Below are 16517 nucleotides of genomic sequence, written 5' to 3'. Positions count from 1 at the left end.
CGGGGGCAGCATTTGTCCCATGACCAAAGCAGAAACTAATTAAACCTGTTCAGCCAGCCAAGCATGTGACCACTTAATTCTTGGTCCAGTTGACTTTTCCTGAAGGTCTGTCTCAAGTCCTTCTGAAATAAATGCAGGGACATGGCTGGACGTGCTTTTAAAAGACACGCCACCAATTCTGAATCCTGGGGTAATTCCTAAAATCCGACCTGGGTTTCACAATCCCTTACCTATATGCTTGTAACACATTCCAATTACTCTCAGTGCCTGTTGTTTTCCAGGTGAGTCTCAAGCGCCAAACAACTAATATGGTATAAACACTTACATCCAGTTGAGAAGTCGCAACCAACACAGTTACAGCAAAAGGAACCCAAGGGGTCCAGCGCTCTCACACGAGGCTACGAGAGTCCACTGGCCTGAAGCCGTAACGCTTGACCAATTCCAGGCAGGAAGGTTGTTAAAAATCAAAATCAGTTTTACACGAGCACCGGCAATGCTCCTCCACAGGTGAGGCAGTGAAAAGATAACCAAGTCCCCCCCCACCCCGCTTCCTCCTGTTTCCAGGGAGCCCACATCAGAAGGCTTCAGCCAACTTCAAGGTACCCGAAATGCACCAGTTCCCTACGTTTGAGTCATTAAACTCTTTTCTTCACCAGCCTCTCTATGCTGAACCCAGAGAAAGGAGGCTGAGATACAGCACAGGGAGAACTTCTAATTCACTGCGACCTGGATGCAGCCCGGGCTCCGCATCACCTACAGGCACAGGGCAGGAGCGCTCACCCACAGCGCACACGGCCGCGTCCTCGGGGCAGCCCCTCGCCTGGCCCTTCTGCAGGACCCTGTGGCAGACGTTGATGAAGAAATGCTTCTTCTCTGGGTCCCTCTGGCTGCCGTCCACGGCTTCCCAATTCTGCTCCAGTTCTGTAACCAAAAAAAAAAAAAAAAAAGAGTCTTCCAGCCAAAGGCAGTGATTATTTCTCTGTGAGTCACACCATAAATGGTGATTAAGCGGAAGGTAAAGGCCTGAAGCTCAGCACGCCTGTGGCTGCCAGACGTCAGGCACTCCCGTTTCTGGACCCAGCAGGCTGAGGGCACATAAACTCAGCGAGAATCTCAAGCCTGTCTTGAATGTGCCAGAAACAAGCCAGCCCCGAACAGCTCCCCAGAAGAGGAGGCTTAACGGTGAGGGGTGGGGGGTGGGGGTGGGGGCAGAGGGTTAAACAGCAAAATTCTCCCAAGCCCCAAAGTCTGAAATCAGAAGCTGAGAAGCAAAGCCAGACGCCAGCCCGGATTGAGATGCCACTGGCGACGCATCTGCCTCCAGACCACAGATAAGGCAGACCTGGCCCAGGGCTTAGTGCTCAGTGCCCCCCGGAAGATAAACAAGATATGTGTGGCCCCTTAACTCAGAGGGTTCAAGACTCAGTCGTGCATGAACAGAAGGAAATCCGTGGACGGGAGCAGGAGTACAGGCTGAGAGCAGACAGCAAGTCAAAGGCGGACCACCTCCCAGAGGCATCACTGAGAAGCACGTGTGAAGGAGGGGACGCTCCTTGTGCGGACCGGAGACGGGCTCACAAGGAAAATCCCCCATCAGCGGTAACACCGTCACTACACACCGGTGTCAATGACCGGGAACGACTCACGTCCGACGACGCACTAAACGAGGACAAGCACTGCTCTGCAAGCTTTGGCTGGGCTGGGGAGGGCTGAAGGGCGTCAGGCAAGAGGGTTTTTTTAAACTATCAGGGAAGGATGTGAGCTCTCACCTCACAGCTTCCTTAGATATCTGGGTGCAGAGGCTACACAAATAACCCGGGTCCCAGAGAACCAGAGAGGTGGCCAAAGTCAGCTGGGTACGAATACATCTCTGCATCCTCGCAGATCCTAGGATCTGAAACCACCACTCCGTTTACCCTAAGAAAACTGGGGGGCGGGGGTGTGACTTGCTCAAGTAAACGCAGGCGGACGCGGCAGAACGGGCCTCAAACCGGGCTGAGTGGAGGTGAGAGCTCTTCCCCCTCGGCAGACAGAAATGCAGCCTCTCGACCAGCGCACAGACTGTAACCATGGCACCAGCCCCACGGTTCAAAGGTGCTGAACCAGGAAAAAGCACCAAGACGGTTATTCCCCGGGCAAGTCGCTGCCCGACAGCATCTACAGTGGGGCTCGTGTTCAACGGCGAGCGTCCCAGCGCCCCACGAAGGAGGAATTCTCCTCCTAATGTGATACTTTCCCAAGCAGCTGGGACTCTGACTCTGAACACGTGAGTAATCGTTCCAGCAGCAGCTGGTGACTATGAGACTTCAGGCCATTCTCCCCGTCTTGTGTATGATTCCACTTCACAGAGGCAGCTTGCTTCTCTCTATGCCCAGTTCCAGGGCTGCTAAAAGGGTGAAACTAGAAATCCCCCCCTAGATCTGGCTAACCCCGTTTGGTGACCCCAGGCTTATTGTTCAGTCTTCTGTGCCCCCTGCTAAATTCCAAGGCCCGGGGGGCAGGGGTCATGCTCGCCAGGTTTGCTGCCGTATCCCCGGCACCTCGTCCAGCCCCCGCCAGTGACAAGCACTCCGCAAGCCTTGGTTCACAGGACACATAACCGCCAGGGGTCTCCACCGTGAGCCAGCGCCTGTGACAGGTCCCACCTCCCACCTCCTTTCAGCCTCACCAAAGAATCTGAGGTTGGTCAGGGAATGCAAATCCTGACGTAGAGACGGGTGAGACGGGGCGGGGGTGGGGAAGCACACACGGGGCGGGCGGTGGGCCTACCTGAGTGCCGGGCCAGGGCCGACAGGTCGAAGCGCTGCTTCCCGTCGGAGACGCCGCAGAGCAGAGCCTCCTTCTCGTCCACGCAGGCGTACTTCGTGTCCCACGTGAAGAAATAGGAGCAGTCCACCTCCCCGGTGAACACGGGAGCCCCTCTCCCGTTGCTACCTGTGCCGCATCAAAAGGAAGAAAGCACCCGTGATGCCACCAAAACCCAGGAACGCCCCAGGAGCGGGGGCAGAGACAGCAAACAGGACACCCGTGGCAGCTGTGCAGGCAAACAGGTTCAGGGCTCAAAGCCCAGAGATCAGAGTGGCTTTACTGCGTTTCAGACAACCTAAACCCGGCAGGCCCGGCAGGACACAGGCCCGTGTCCCTTTCATCTTGGGGGGATGGTCTCAAGAGGACAGAAGCCTGTTTTCAGCGGGGTGTGAGCCCCAGGCGGCGCTTGGCTGCTCACGGGCTGCGGTCAGTCGGTCAGTCTCCGAGAGGCTCGCAGACACCAAGCCAGAACGGGGAGTCACCGAGAGGGGGGCAGAGATCAGGGTTCCAGGTCCAGGAGTGCCACCGGCTCAATGATGTGCATGTGAGCAGGACGAGTTCCCCAGGACTCGCCCCTAAAACGAGCACGGAAGAGGGATAAGGTCTGCAGCCGCTCCCAAGTGAAGGGGGCTGGGGTTTAGGAACCTCGCCCCGAGAGGGGCCGGCATCCTGGGTCCTGGGGACTCTGGCACGCGTGGGCCTCGAACACCCCACTCCAATCAGCTCGAGGGAGCCTCACGGGGTTCTCAACCGTGAGCCCTCCTGGCTCAGCTCCGCTCTGCAAGCCAGGCCTTCATGTGCTGCTCCCCCGTCCACGTTGCCTGGGATTCAGCAAACTCTGTTGACTTTTCCCGTACCAGAAATTCCATCCCCTCGGCTTTCCGAGCTACTGCACTGCTGGCACGAAGATCCGTTTTCCACCCCTTGATGGTTTAATAATCCTCCCCTGGACCTCCTACATGATTTACCTTTCTTGAGGTCTAGGGCCCTGAAATGCACAATGTTCTAACGGAAAGGGAAATAATACTCTGTACCAAGGGCGAATGCTGTTTCAATTGCAACTTCTATTGAATCTTTAATACGATAAACATCATAACTATACCAGCGACAGCGGCTAAGGCACGCGGAGGACACGCTGAGGCAGGCGCCGTGCTGAGCACTGAGCCCTCCGCAGGGGCTGGATGCAGAGAACAGGCGCTGTGTTAGGTGCTTCACATACATTCGTGTATTTCAACCGTGAAATCCTATGACACGGGGACGATCTTAGTCCCATTTTGCAGATTTTGGGGAGCTAAATAATTTGCCTATGGCTTCATAGCTAGAGGGCAGAGGAGCCAGAAATCGGAGCCAGACGGTCTGGCCCCAGAGCCAGACTCATAACCACAAGAGAAGACTTCCCTGCGCTACCGTGTGTTTTTGGTTTTTTGTGTTTTTTTTTTTAGTAAGTCCTCTAAGCCACTCTCTTTTAAGAACCAGTGCTCCCAACTTCCCTTCTAACAGCACCCGCTCTAGCTGGGGGTCCGCCGTGCCCTCCACCGAGGGAGCAGTGAAGCTGCTTCGCCTCTTTTCAACATGCTCCCCACCTCTGCCCCTTCGAGGTTTACGTACGGTTTAGTCCCACTAGGTTGGTATTTCACTGTACAGAAAAGATCTGTGTTTCCTGAAATCTTGACGCATTCAGTGTTTTTCTTTTACCAGATAAACTGACAGACGATTAAATGATACTATGAATGGTTCCAGGGTCCATTCCTACTCAGGAGCTAGATTTGCATCTGAAAAGATCTGCTGGGAGAGCCCATTTTAAATAAAATTTAAATAACCACTGGCATGCACCCTACCTGCATTCTTATTTAATTCCTCGAAGAATTTTAGGAGAATAGTAAAGGAAGACTCCTCACTACTAAACCACGTTGTTTATTTAAACACAATGGCCTTGCCTTCGGGACCAGGACCCGCTGCTACGCCCTACGGTTTCCACCCACCAGTAGGATGAGGACGACTTTCTGTAATCTCTCCATCCATCTCAACCCTGAAAGCTTCCTGGCTCTCCAGGCTCCAGCACGTCCCCCAGCACACGCTTTACGTGGCCTGCACCAGCTGAAGGCACAAAGTGGAGGACCCTCCCCCGCGAAACCAAGCTCCCGCCTGAGCAGCAAGGCGGCTGCCCCATCCCCCCACCGCTCTGGGACAGAAACCCGTGCTGCCTGCTGGCCAAACCGGTTTATCTTTCCCTCTAGGCCCACGGCTAAACTGCACTTCCCGCCTCACTGCCTTTGAGGTTGGGCCATGCCTCTTAGTTCCGGCCCATTAAAAAAAAACTGCTGTTCCCATCCTGCAGAGTCCTTGGAAGCCACGTCCACAGACAGCAGCAACACGAGGTGGAAAATGCAAAGGTCCCAGATGCCCGCATGAGGCAGAGCCCCCCAACGCCCGCACGGAATTGAAGCAAGTCAGTCCTCAGTGTGACCATGAGTCCCCTGAATTTGTGAACGGTTCTCTGCCGGCCTCTATGCTAACACCCCGCTCCTGCCCCCCCAAAACGGTCTGATGTCCTTATGTGACAGGGTCACCAACAATCAGGTATTACATTACATAAAACTAGACTTAAGTTACTGAAACAAGTGGTAAAATGTATTTATATTATGGACAAAAAAATAAACTTAGGCACCTCTGTGTCCTGAAAAGGCAATGAGCCCTAGATTCAGAAGCATAAATAATTCCTGGAGATCCAAGTTGAACTATAAACCACATTTCATAATATTCCATAGCCAATCAACACCCAATTCAACATGCAAAAATACATTATTACATTTAATCAATAAACACAGAATCCACCAAGGGGTTTTCTCTAAAAACTCTGAATTTAAATTCAAACAAGGTAATGATGAAATAATTTTAGCGTACACAGAGCATAATACCTACAGCTGGCTCCCAATCACAGAGCTAGCAGGAGTCTTAAATATTTCATAATCCAGCTCCAGCCTGAGAGTAGGCTCGAAAACATCTAAAGTCTCTGGCTCTGGTCTCCGTGTCACAATCACAGTGACATGAGGAGTCTTCAGGATTAAGGCGCTGCTATTAGTTTTGTCAGGTCCGACAATGGCACTGAGGTTACGGGAAGGAATGTCCTTTCCTGCAGTTTGGGTCGAGTGTTACGATCCACTGGTAACATGTGACAGAGCATATAAATATGCGGCAAGCTTGGTGAAACATTAACGGCTGTTAAGCCTGAGTGGTGGGTGTGTAGGTTTTCACTATAATGTTCTTTCTACTTATATATTTGAAAACAACTTGTATGACAAAAAGGAATAAAGGAAAAACAAACGGTCTCTCCTACTTTTTCCCGCCCCCATTGGGCTCTAGCTTCCTGGCACGACTCCTGCATGTCCATCCCTCTTCCATGGGAGCCCCTGACCTCGAGCACTTCTCAACTTCCTCCTCATCTGCTGGGATCTTGCTGGATCACTATTCCATCCTCCCAACATGCCCAAATGAGATCACCGCATTCCCAAAGATCGCGGCCAAGTCATTTATAAAAAGTGCAGACAGAACAGGGCCACGGGAGGTAGTGACAGGACAGAGGGAGCCCCGGCCCAGACAAGTCGCCCACCGCAGAGCAGCCCAGCAGCAGGGGAGTCGGGAGACCCGGGCGGCCCGAGTGCCTGAGGGTCTGGGGACTTGGGATAAGGAGGAGGCTGCATTTCCCAGGGGCCCGGACACAGAGTGGAAGGGGTGGACTCCGGAGAGGGTCTCCTACGAGCCTGGAAGAGGTGAGGATGACGGAAGAAAGATGGAGAACCTGTGGAAGGCAGGGCGGGCACTCAAACCCAAGGGAGATGGATCCAAAGGCCACACCCAAGCCAGATGCACGGCCACCCCTGCTTAGTCCCCTCACGCTGATTTCTAGATAAAGTCCAACTCCTCTGCAGGGCACACAAGCTTTTCACAACGTTGCTCCAGCCCCTTCTTTAGCCATGGCTTGGACACCCAGCTCTGACCTGCTCACAGCTACCCAAATTTCCGCCTCTGCACGAGCTAGCTGTTTTGTTCCTCCTGCCACAAAGACCAGCCCCCACGGCCACCTGACTTCTGCGCCCGGCCTGCCCCTACTGTCCTGCAGGGCTCCCTCCCCCAGCACCTCCTCTTAACTGCCTTGGTCCTCGGGGGTACCCAGTCCCCAGACCCCCGACCTCAGCGCCTCCCTCCTGATAAAGGCCCAGCTGACAGACCTTGCCAGGCCCCCGCAACCTGCCCGCGTCCCCCTGCACTACGGTCACCGCCGTCCTCACGTCTCTCTCTGCTTCTGGTGTGTAAATGCCTGGGGAGCACTCAGCCATCGCGGCACCCCTGGGCTTCGCAGCGTCCGAGCAAACAGGCGTTAATAAAATGCGTCCAACGCATCGACTGAGAACGCGCCTCCAGTGTAAGCTCGGAGCGCACGTGGCAGGGGTAGGGGGCTGACGGGCGACAGCGGGCTGAGAACAGCGGTGACGATGGCCAGCGGCGCCACGAGTCAAGGGTGCCCTGCGGTGAGGCCCCTCCCGCTTCAGCCCAGGCGATTCTCTGCCGGCTCTCTGGGGGGGTTACCAGCGCTCGGCGGTGGTCACCACCCCTCCCGCCTGCCTCTGCCACCAGACCCGCTTCTGGAGCACAGCTCCCGTCACGCACAGCTGCCTCCCCCAGGCCCCACAGTGAGTCACGCAGGAACCTGCCCCGTGACCAGATGGTTAAGAGCGCTACCATAGAAACACACAAAACAAACAGTGAGGGGCCAGGAGACCCTCAGGGGTGGGGCGGCCGTGCGAGACTGTGCTGGCTGTGCAGACGGGGCCGGACCCAGGCGGCTCCCAGACCAGAGCTCTGTGCAGAGGCTCAGCCAGCTTGCGGGGCACCTGGGGTCATGGCTTGGAGGTCCACTGATGGGACGGCTCTCTCACGATGGTGGGATCCCATCACCTCTCAAGAGATGCGAACCGTGTTCAGGGAATCTCTGAGATGCGGACGGCAGCACGGCTCTGTGAAATGCCAGGGCCACTGTGACCTCAAGGTCGCTTCTCCGAGTCGCTCAGAAAAACCAAACATTCCACTTAAAGTTGCCCTGGGGTCTCTTGAGATGCCCAAATCCCACCTCTACAGCAGGGCCACCATTTGCAAAAAAAGGCCACCTAGAAACTCATTTCCTAAAAGAAGAGTTGTTTAGTGACAACCCATCAGAAGGTGGTGAGTAAGCCCAGCCTGCCAGCTTTGAACGCACTCCACGAGAGCCAGAATTTAGGACAGAGAGGCTCTCCCAGCGAGCCTGACGCTGGGCCCAGTCCCCACACAAACGGAAAACGGAAACAAGACATGTGTGTCAGGTGTCGGCAGGGCGGGGCGGGGTACTCCTTCCCGCTGCGGCAGAGGGGGCCTCATAGGGGCCACGCCTGCAGGAGGACGTCTGACCACCCCACCCGGCGCCCCACGTTTCCGCGGGCCCCGCCCACTCATGCAGATACGCGGCCGACCCAGGGCGCACTCACCCGCAGTCTGACTGCACTGGAAGTTGATGATGCTCATCCGCTGGAAGCCAGAGCTGCACGCATCGCCCCCGAAATACACCAAGGTGAGGTCTCCGTCTGAGTACCTAGGTTTTTGTAATACACACACGCACACGTTTGGTAGAACCAAGAAAGAAACTTGAATCTTTAAACATTTCTACATTAAGTCTCGCATTACCATCCACAGATCAGCACCGACACAAAACAGCGAGCCCTCTCGTCGGCTGGGGAAGAACCATCGACAGGAAATGAGTTCCAAATGGACGGGCTTCTCGTCCTCTTACTTCAAAGTAATCACTGGCTGGGAAAAGGCCCTGAAGGTTTTGTAGGACCACGAGGACTCTTCTGCTCTCATTTTTGGATTTTGGACAAAATAAGTAATGCCCGAGAAGACACAGCTTTTCCGGTAACCGCCATGAAAAGTCTGACCTGAGGGATCCTGGTCCCTCAGGTCAGAGAAACTATATTTTGATAAAGCTTTGGTGACGGTAACTGCCGAGGTACGGGCCGTGTGAATTGTGATGAATGCGTTTTCCTAGTTGTTCAACACTTGCGTGTGATGCCAGTGGTGTTTCAGATTCTCGGACCGCCGGAGGAAAATCAAAACTCCTCGGAAACGTAAATTGTAAAATACAAACGCCATATCAACGAATGAAATAGCTTTCCTACAGTACGGTTCCCTACAAACAATAGCTTATAAAGCGAACCGTATTAACAGAAACATTCTTACTGTAAAGGCAGGAGAAACATCCACCGGGTCAGGGACAAACGGCCCTTGCCTGACTCATGCAGGAAAATAATGCCAGCTTCACTGATCTCCCTGTGCTTTGCGGAAAATGGGAGGAGGAGGAAGGCAGGGGAGCATGTTATGTTTCCCAGGAACACACACGATGCACTTAAAGTTACGTGAAGGCCGTACGCACCGAAGGGTCTGATTCTGGAGCTTCCCTGCCACTTTGACTTGAGTGGAATCTGACTTCTTCACTTGGCAAACTGCAGCATCTTTCTTATTACAGACGTGTGCTTCAGTTCCTCCACAGACATTCAAATAAAAAACATAGTCCTCTCCCTCTGCAGTATAGTACGAGGAGTTTGAAGCTAAGGAAAGGGGAATAAACAAGAAGAGGCTCTGTTTCGCACACAGGTGTGGCAAAGTGACAGCAACAAACTTAAAACGCCCACCCCGGGGCAGGGGAAGCTCGGCCCCCGGGCTCCCATTCCCTCTCCCACTTCCCGGCCCCCAGGCACCCACTCACCTCCGAGCTGGCTGAGCGGCTGGAGGTCAATGGCGATGTCGTGCTGCTCGCTGCTCAGAGAGCAGTTCCGACTTTCCAGGTAATCCCTGTGGCAGGCATACTCGGTGATCCACTCGATTTCAAAGCGGCAGTTGGATTTCGCCGTGAGCTTGGGAAGGGTGCCCTATCGTGAACGGGGTGAAAGGAATAAAATTAATTCTTTTCACGAAGCTTAAATGCAGATGTTTCTATGCTTCTGAAAAGCCGAAGTTATGTTATTGGGGTTTGACATTTTTCTGTCCTTTTGTCTGCCTTACAACAACTGCATTTCCTTGAAACCCTTCCAGTCCCTTCCAGAGTCACACGCAAGCATCAGCCTGTGAGCCCACCCTGAACGCGGTTATCACCGGCCCACCACGCCCCCGGCAAGCAGTCACGATGTGTGAAGGGCCTGTGGTCCATGCACTCCTTTCAATCACAGGCGCTGCCGAGCCTGTGCCAGATGCCACCCCCGCCCCTGCCCGCTGGGTGGACATCACTGAGCCTGCATGCATCGGGGGAGATGGTCCCTAACCCCTGGCCACGGGAACGTCCAGGGCTCTTGGGCACACTTCACGCGTATTCAAATCTGTTCCTGCCCCTGGGTGAAGCCAGGGTATCACCCACCACAAACCCGGATTCTGGGAAGGATGCCATGAAGTCACTGTTCACTGGGGTACAGTGTCATCTTTCTAAGCTTCCCTGGGAGAAACGTCTCACTGGCCTTGGCGTCAGGAGTAGCTGTGCCGATTCCAGGCCCCTCACTCTGCAAACGTCTACTAAGCACCTGCTACGTGCCAGGCACAGGACTAAGTGCAGGCTTTACCGTCACATGACTAGTAAGGTGCAGAGCTGCAGTCCAGCCCCGACTGCTGACTCACAATTGATGCTTCAACCCCGTGGCTCAGAGCAGTGAGACCTACAGACAGTGGTGTGGAGCAGGTGCTAAGTGAGGGAAGCCAGACACCACATGCTGTGTGACTCCACTTGTGGAGGATGTGCCGGGAAAGGCGAGACAGAAAGGTGGTCCACGGCTGCCAGGGCTGGGGGAGCGAGGGAGTGATGGCGACTGGGCCCCAGGCTTCTCTGGGGTGATGGACAAGTTCTAACGCAGACCACGGCGATGACTGTGCAGTCCTGTTAGTACACTAACAACCGTTACATTGTACCTAAAACAGGTGTAATTTTGTAGTACGTAAATTCAATAAAACTCTTTTAACGAGATCTGTGTGGCAAAGTGAATGTTTACCCAAGTTCCAGCTCCTAAAAGCATTCAACGAGCCAGTGGAAATTCTTCAGTAAACCTTCAAGTATTAAGGGGTCCAGGCCCACGTCACCCAAGTTCTCCCCAGGGAACAGTCAGGCTGGAAACAGAACCCCTGGCTCCACTGGTAGCCCACCAGCCCAACGGCCTCACACCCCACGGAGAGCAGAGGGGAACTCTCCACTCTCTCCCTCGTGATAGCGTGAAATGATTTCTCACTGAATGCAGCACAAGTAAGAAAGGGAAACACTAAAACCACTGCCGGCTTAGAACAGCTCATCAGGCTCAAAAGATTTTGATTCACATCTGTAGGATGCATAGTATAAATAAATAGTCCTCAATATCACGTTTAGGACTAACGTTGATTACTGGTCAGTTGGGTCTCTGCTGAGCTGACATCACGCAACTCTAGTCTGGGGACAACAAATGGAAAGCTGGCTGGACTGCACTTCTGTCTCCACACACCGCCCCCTACACACACACACACACACACACACACACACACACACACACACACACACCACACACACACACACACACACACACACACACACACAACAAATGGAAAGCTGGCTGGACTGCACTTCTGTCTCCACACACCGCCCCCTACACACACACACACACACACACACACACACACACACACACACACCACACACACACACACACACACACACACACACACACACAACAAATGGAAAGCTGGCTGGACTGCACTTCTGTCTCCACACACCGCCCCCTACACACACACACACACACACACACACACACACACACACACACACACACGCCAGTTGCCAGCCAGAAACCAGAGCAAATTCCACGTTTGTTTGGGGGGAGGGGAGGACATTCTTTGGCAAAAGAATTCAGCTCCTCCTACTTCATTCTACAAGGAGAAGGCAGAAATAAATTGGAGGAAAGCCCTACCCTTCCTCCCTGGGGATGTGTCCCCTCATCAGCCCCGCATCTGCGAAGACACTTAAGCAGCAATGGACCGGTGAGACACCACTGGGCACGGGGCCCAAGGACACCCCAGAGGCAGGCCCTACCCTCAAGGAGTTTACAACCCCACTAGAATTCAGTAAACGGCCAGAGGACAGGGTAGTCAATCTGCCTGCGAGAGTGTGGGGTGCGGGGGGAGGCAGGCAGGGAGGCAGGCGACGGGGTGACAACTCCACTCTGAGCTGGCAGGAACCTCCCTTCTGGCCCTGATTCTCCCACACTGGTACCCACTCCCGGAACCTCAGCCGCTGGCCCCAGCCACTTCTGCCAGGTCTACATACCATCTGTACTCCTCCTTTATTACTATGTTTCTATAAACCAACTAGCTATTTTTACCTTGCCTCATGTGAAGCAATGACAGACGTGAAATCACAGGTTTAGGATGATACGTACGGTCTTTTCAAATATTCATTCCAACCAGCATCGCTCTATAATTTTTTTAAATCCACGAACCACTTAATATCTCACTCGACCCCTGAACAAAACACCATTCTCTTAGCATAGACACGCCTCCGGGTCATTGAGAAACAGCAAACAGCAAGCCAAGCACGTGCGTCCGAGTCCGTCCCGGGAAGCATGGCTGCCACCTCCACGCAGGCATCCGTCCTGCGCCAGCCCCACCCGGACTTGTGCCCCCACCACTGGGGGCTCCTCTCAGACAAGCCACTCACCTTTCTGCGCTCCGACGGGCAGACGAACGTGATAGTCACTGCCGGGCTGTGACCCTCACAGAAGTCTGGATGCACTGCCCCTTCTTTCACATAACTCAGGACAAGCCTGGAGGATACACGCCGAGAAAAGAGGGTTAGGGTTACAAAAGTACAAATCACGTTCCGATTAGTCTGCTGCCCTGAGCCTTCAGCTCCAGCTTCTGTTCTCCCTTTCCCCGTGTGTGCGGAAGGAGAGGACAGAAGCTTACAATATGAAAGACGCCACAGTACAAAGTAACTTAAATTTATTTCCATTTGGGAAAAAAAAAATTTTTTTTTAAGTAAACTTCAACGAGTGCTTAAAAGAAAAAAAGTAGAACAACCCACATATAAACTTAAATACTAAGAAAAGCTGTTTGAGGGCTTCCCTGGTGGCGCAGTGGTTGAGAATCCGCCTGCCGATGCAGGGGACACGGGTTCGTGCCCCGGTCCGGGAAGATCCCACGTGCCGCGGAGCGGCTGGGCCCGTGAGCCGTGGCCGCTGAGCCTGCGCGTCCGGAGCCTGTGCTCCGCAGCGGGAGAGGCCACGGCAGTGAGAGGCCCGCATACCGCAAAAAAAAAAAAAAAAAAGCTGTTTGAGTACAACAAAAAAGATTATAAACAATCTCACAAAACAAAACAAACACAGCCCAGCCAGCCAATTGCATTTCTGCCCGCAAAGCTACACGACCACTTCTCAGGGGGAGCCAAAGATCTTTTCATTTTTCCTTAAGCCTGAAGACAGCCCAGCGCACTGGCGACACGGCCTCCACGGCCAGGCAGAGCCTGGAACCGCCCACGGGGGTGCTGGCCTCGCCGTGCGTTGTGGCCGCGGCTCCCAGTGCACCGGCCACAGGACCACCGAAAACAGATGACCTTCCTTTCCTCTCAATACACGCTCAGGCTTTCGCTCGATGCCCGCACTTTCCGAAGTCGTCTCTAGCCCTCCCAGTAGGGAAAGACACCCATTTATCTCTTAGGACGGTGCAAGAGGCTGAACCGTGTCCCCACAAACTTCGTATGTTGAAGCCCTAACCCCCAGGACCTCGGGATGTGACCGTATTTGGAAACAGGGCCTTGGAAGAGGTGATTAAGTTGAGTTCACTGCTGTGGGCCCTAACCAGACAGTATGGTTGTCCTTATAAGGAGAGGAGATCAGGACACAGACACACCGAGGAGCAGCCGTGAGGGGACACGGGGAGGTGGCTGTCTACGAGCCGAGAGGAAAGGTCTCAGAAGAACCCGCTGACAGCTCGGCCTCCAGAACTGAGAGGAAACAAATTTCTGCTGTTGAAGCCGCGCAGTCTGTGCTACTTGCTGTGGCAGCTCTGGCAAACGAATACAGATGCACGTATAGAAGTCTCTCGGATTTTTTTTTTTTTTTTTTTTTTTTGCGGTACGCGGGCCTCTCGCTGCCGTGGTCTCTCCCATTGCGGAGCACAGGCTCCGGACGCGCAGGCTCAGCGGCCACGGCTCACGGGCCCAGCCGCTCCGCGGCACGTGGGATCCTCCCGGACCGGGGCACGAACCCGCGTCCCCTGCATCGGCAGGCAGACCCTCAACCGCTGCGCCACCAGGGAAGCCCTCAGATGTTTTTAAATTTAGGTTTTGCTCCAGCTCTTTCTGGGGACAGAAGTGTGATCTATTGCACAGGGTGACACACCACTAGTTCCAGACCAGAGCAGGTGTGCAGCAAGGCGTTTACCAAAGGCTCCTGGAACAGGGAGAAAATCAAAATCCTCGATCCAAGTTCAGGATGTGGTCACGTGTGACACACTGGAGAAAAACGTCTCCCCGCCGAGAGAGGTACAAACGCATGAGAAGAATGTGTGTAAACAACACAGCTTCTTAGGAGAAAGGAAACGTCGCCACCGGGAAGTAAGGGGAGCCCCCTTGTCCCGGTCGGGAAGCAAACTCTGCACCCCGAAGGGCGGTGGCAAAGCGGCCCCCCTGCCCCTCGCCTCCAGGACGGTGTTTTTAAAGAACAGATAAAACCACAGACATAAAACCAACGTCACAGGTGACAAAGCAGGGAAGACACCCAAACACACCTTAAGGTAGGTGTGACTTCGTGAAGCGGACACCCGTATGGGTATGGGCTGGATCCTGATATACATTTTCCTGCCTAAGTCACCAAGCCTACATGACTCAAGCAATGACCAGTAACTTTACAAGCACATGCAAAGTAGTAACTCTGCAAGCCCTGTTGAAAAGGGATATTCTTGCAACTCCCTGAAAAGCCAGGCTCCTGCTGAAGATTACACACGTGCCACCAGAAAACCGACCTGTCATTGCTCACGAGCTTCAGTCCCTCCTTGGGCCGGCCGACGTCGAATGCCCGGTCCCCTCTCACCAGGCAGGCGGCAGTGCCGGTGGGACAGGAACGCACCTCTGGACTCGTGGCCCCTAGCGCCTCTGCAAAACATGTGACACTGAATCAGAGAATGCGTCGAGGGTAGCAATCACACTTAACCTGAGGTCCAGGGTCCCTTGTAAAAATTATCAAATGTTTTTAAGTCTCCGTAAGTGATGTAAGGTAGCAGAGGTCTGGAAACCAAGGAGAGTAGGATCCCATCCCATCCCGAGACCCTGGGCAAGCCAATGACCGATCTGAAGGTGGAAAATGGGAACGGCTTTCCTGCCCTGCAGGGCAGCCGGGAAGTGAGGGCGAAACAGTGGAAGATGCTCACTCTGTACCTGGTACATAAGAGGTGCCGATAAACGGGCTAAGATGTTACTGGTAGGTAAGGGACACAGCCCTTCTCCTAGAGCTACAGGAACCTTAGAATCACCTATAGACAAGAAAACGCAGGGTCTCCATGGAGTGGATTGGTGGAAAGATGAGTAGATTCGTGGAAACAACCTACGGACAGTTCCGGGTTCGAATCTTAGATCCACCCCTTTCTGTCTCTATAGCCTTGGTCAAACTACAGACGGATCCAACTGCCAGGGCGCTACCTCACCGGTTTGGGGGAGGAGTAAAGAAAAGAACAAACTAGATGTGCCTGGAATAAAAGCCAGGCATTACAGCCTGCCGGCAGCAATACCACAACAACTACAGCTGTGTTTCTCCTCAGGCTGCGTTACTTTTATCGTCATCTGATACCTTACACGTTACAGGGCGTTTACTGTGCATCTCCCCCAAGAGTGCAGGAACCTCCACGCGCTCAGTGCTGCAGCCCAGCGCCTAAACGAGAGGCCACCACATAACAGGGGCTCTAAAACAGTTCTGCCATGGATGGGTAAATATCACCCAGCCTGGGCTCTACCTAGTTAAAGTCTTAGCACTCATCGAGGGCAGGGTTTCCATGTCTCCTCTGCCCCGGCAGCTCTCAGCGCCCCCAGTACCCAAATCGGCCAATTCTCCCCTCATCGTGAGAAGGAAGGTTTACTTGAGAAGCCTGAAACCCAAAGTGCCTGGCAGACAGAACCTGCTGGCGTGGCCAATGGTCAGAATGGACTTTGCGACGGCATCAGAACTTCCTAGGGACAAAGGGGAGAGGCTGTGCAGAAAGCATCTCTGGGGACAAGCTTTCTTACGAGGGCCCAATCGGTGACAGGGTTAGCCACAAAGGAATACGGTGCGAGGGCAAAGATACTGAAGCCTCCAGAGAAATCCTTCACCATCCCCACCCACCACGCCCCCAGACCCAGACCTATGTCTCTGCAAACGTTGATGAACAGGGAGGTGTCCAGGTCAGAGTCGTCCACCAGATAAGCACCGCTGATCTTGATCAGTGGGTTCAAATCATGCTTCTTGAGCTCTCTGTCAAACACGTAGCACGGCACCTAGGAGAGACAGGAGAGAACACGAGTCTTCGACACACTCCTTTCCCGGGGGCTGGGGGCTCAGCAGAGCCTACGGCCCGCGTCAAGGGACACCGGTCTCCACGCCGTAGGGTCTCCAGGCCGTGAGGCGCCCGAGACAGAGAAGCCCAGGCCG

General features: G+C 54.0%; 1 protein-coding gene across 1 annotated transcript in view; it reads right to left on the bottom strand.

The window, feature by feature from the left end:
- Positions 1 to 16517, bottom strand: part of IGF2R (insulin like growth factor 2 receptor) — a 109477-nt gene that overhangs the window by 55699 nt on the left and 37261 nt on the right. Inside the window, exons 5-12 of the mRNA XM_059083757.2 lie at positions 16231 to 16363; positions 14860 to 14989; positions 12557 to 12662; positions 9602 to 9764; positions 9269 to 9443; positions 8328 to 8431; positions 2770 to 2934; positions 781 to 921 (exon numbers count right to left, since the gene is read on the bottom strand). Coding sequence (XP_058939740.1) covers positions 781 to 921; positions 2770 to 2934; positions 8328 to 8431; positions 9269 to 9443; positions 9602 to 9764; positions 12557 to 12662; positions 14860 to 14989; positions 16231 to 16363 — 1117 coding nt within the window. The remainder of the gene's footprint in view (positions 1 to 780; positions 922 to 2769; positions 2935 to 8327; positions 8432 to 9268; positions 9444 to 9601; positions 9765 to 12556; positions 12663 to 14859; positions 14990 to 16230; positions 16364 to 16517) is intronic.

This window comes from Kogia breviceps, chromosome 13 (genome assembly GCF_026419965.1).
Source record: "Kogia breviceps isolate mKogBre1 chromosome 13, mKogBre1 haplotype 1, whole genome shotgun sequence".
Classification (NCBI taxonomy): Eukaryota; Metazoa; Chordata; class Mammalia; order Artiodactyla; family Physeteridae; genus Kogia; species Kogia breviceps.
The sequence above is the reverse complement of the archived record's forward strand: the minus strand, read 5'-3'. Positions and strand labels throughout refer to the sequence as shown.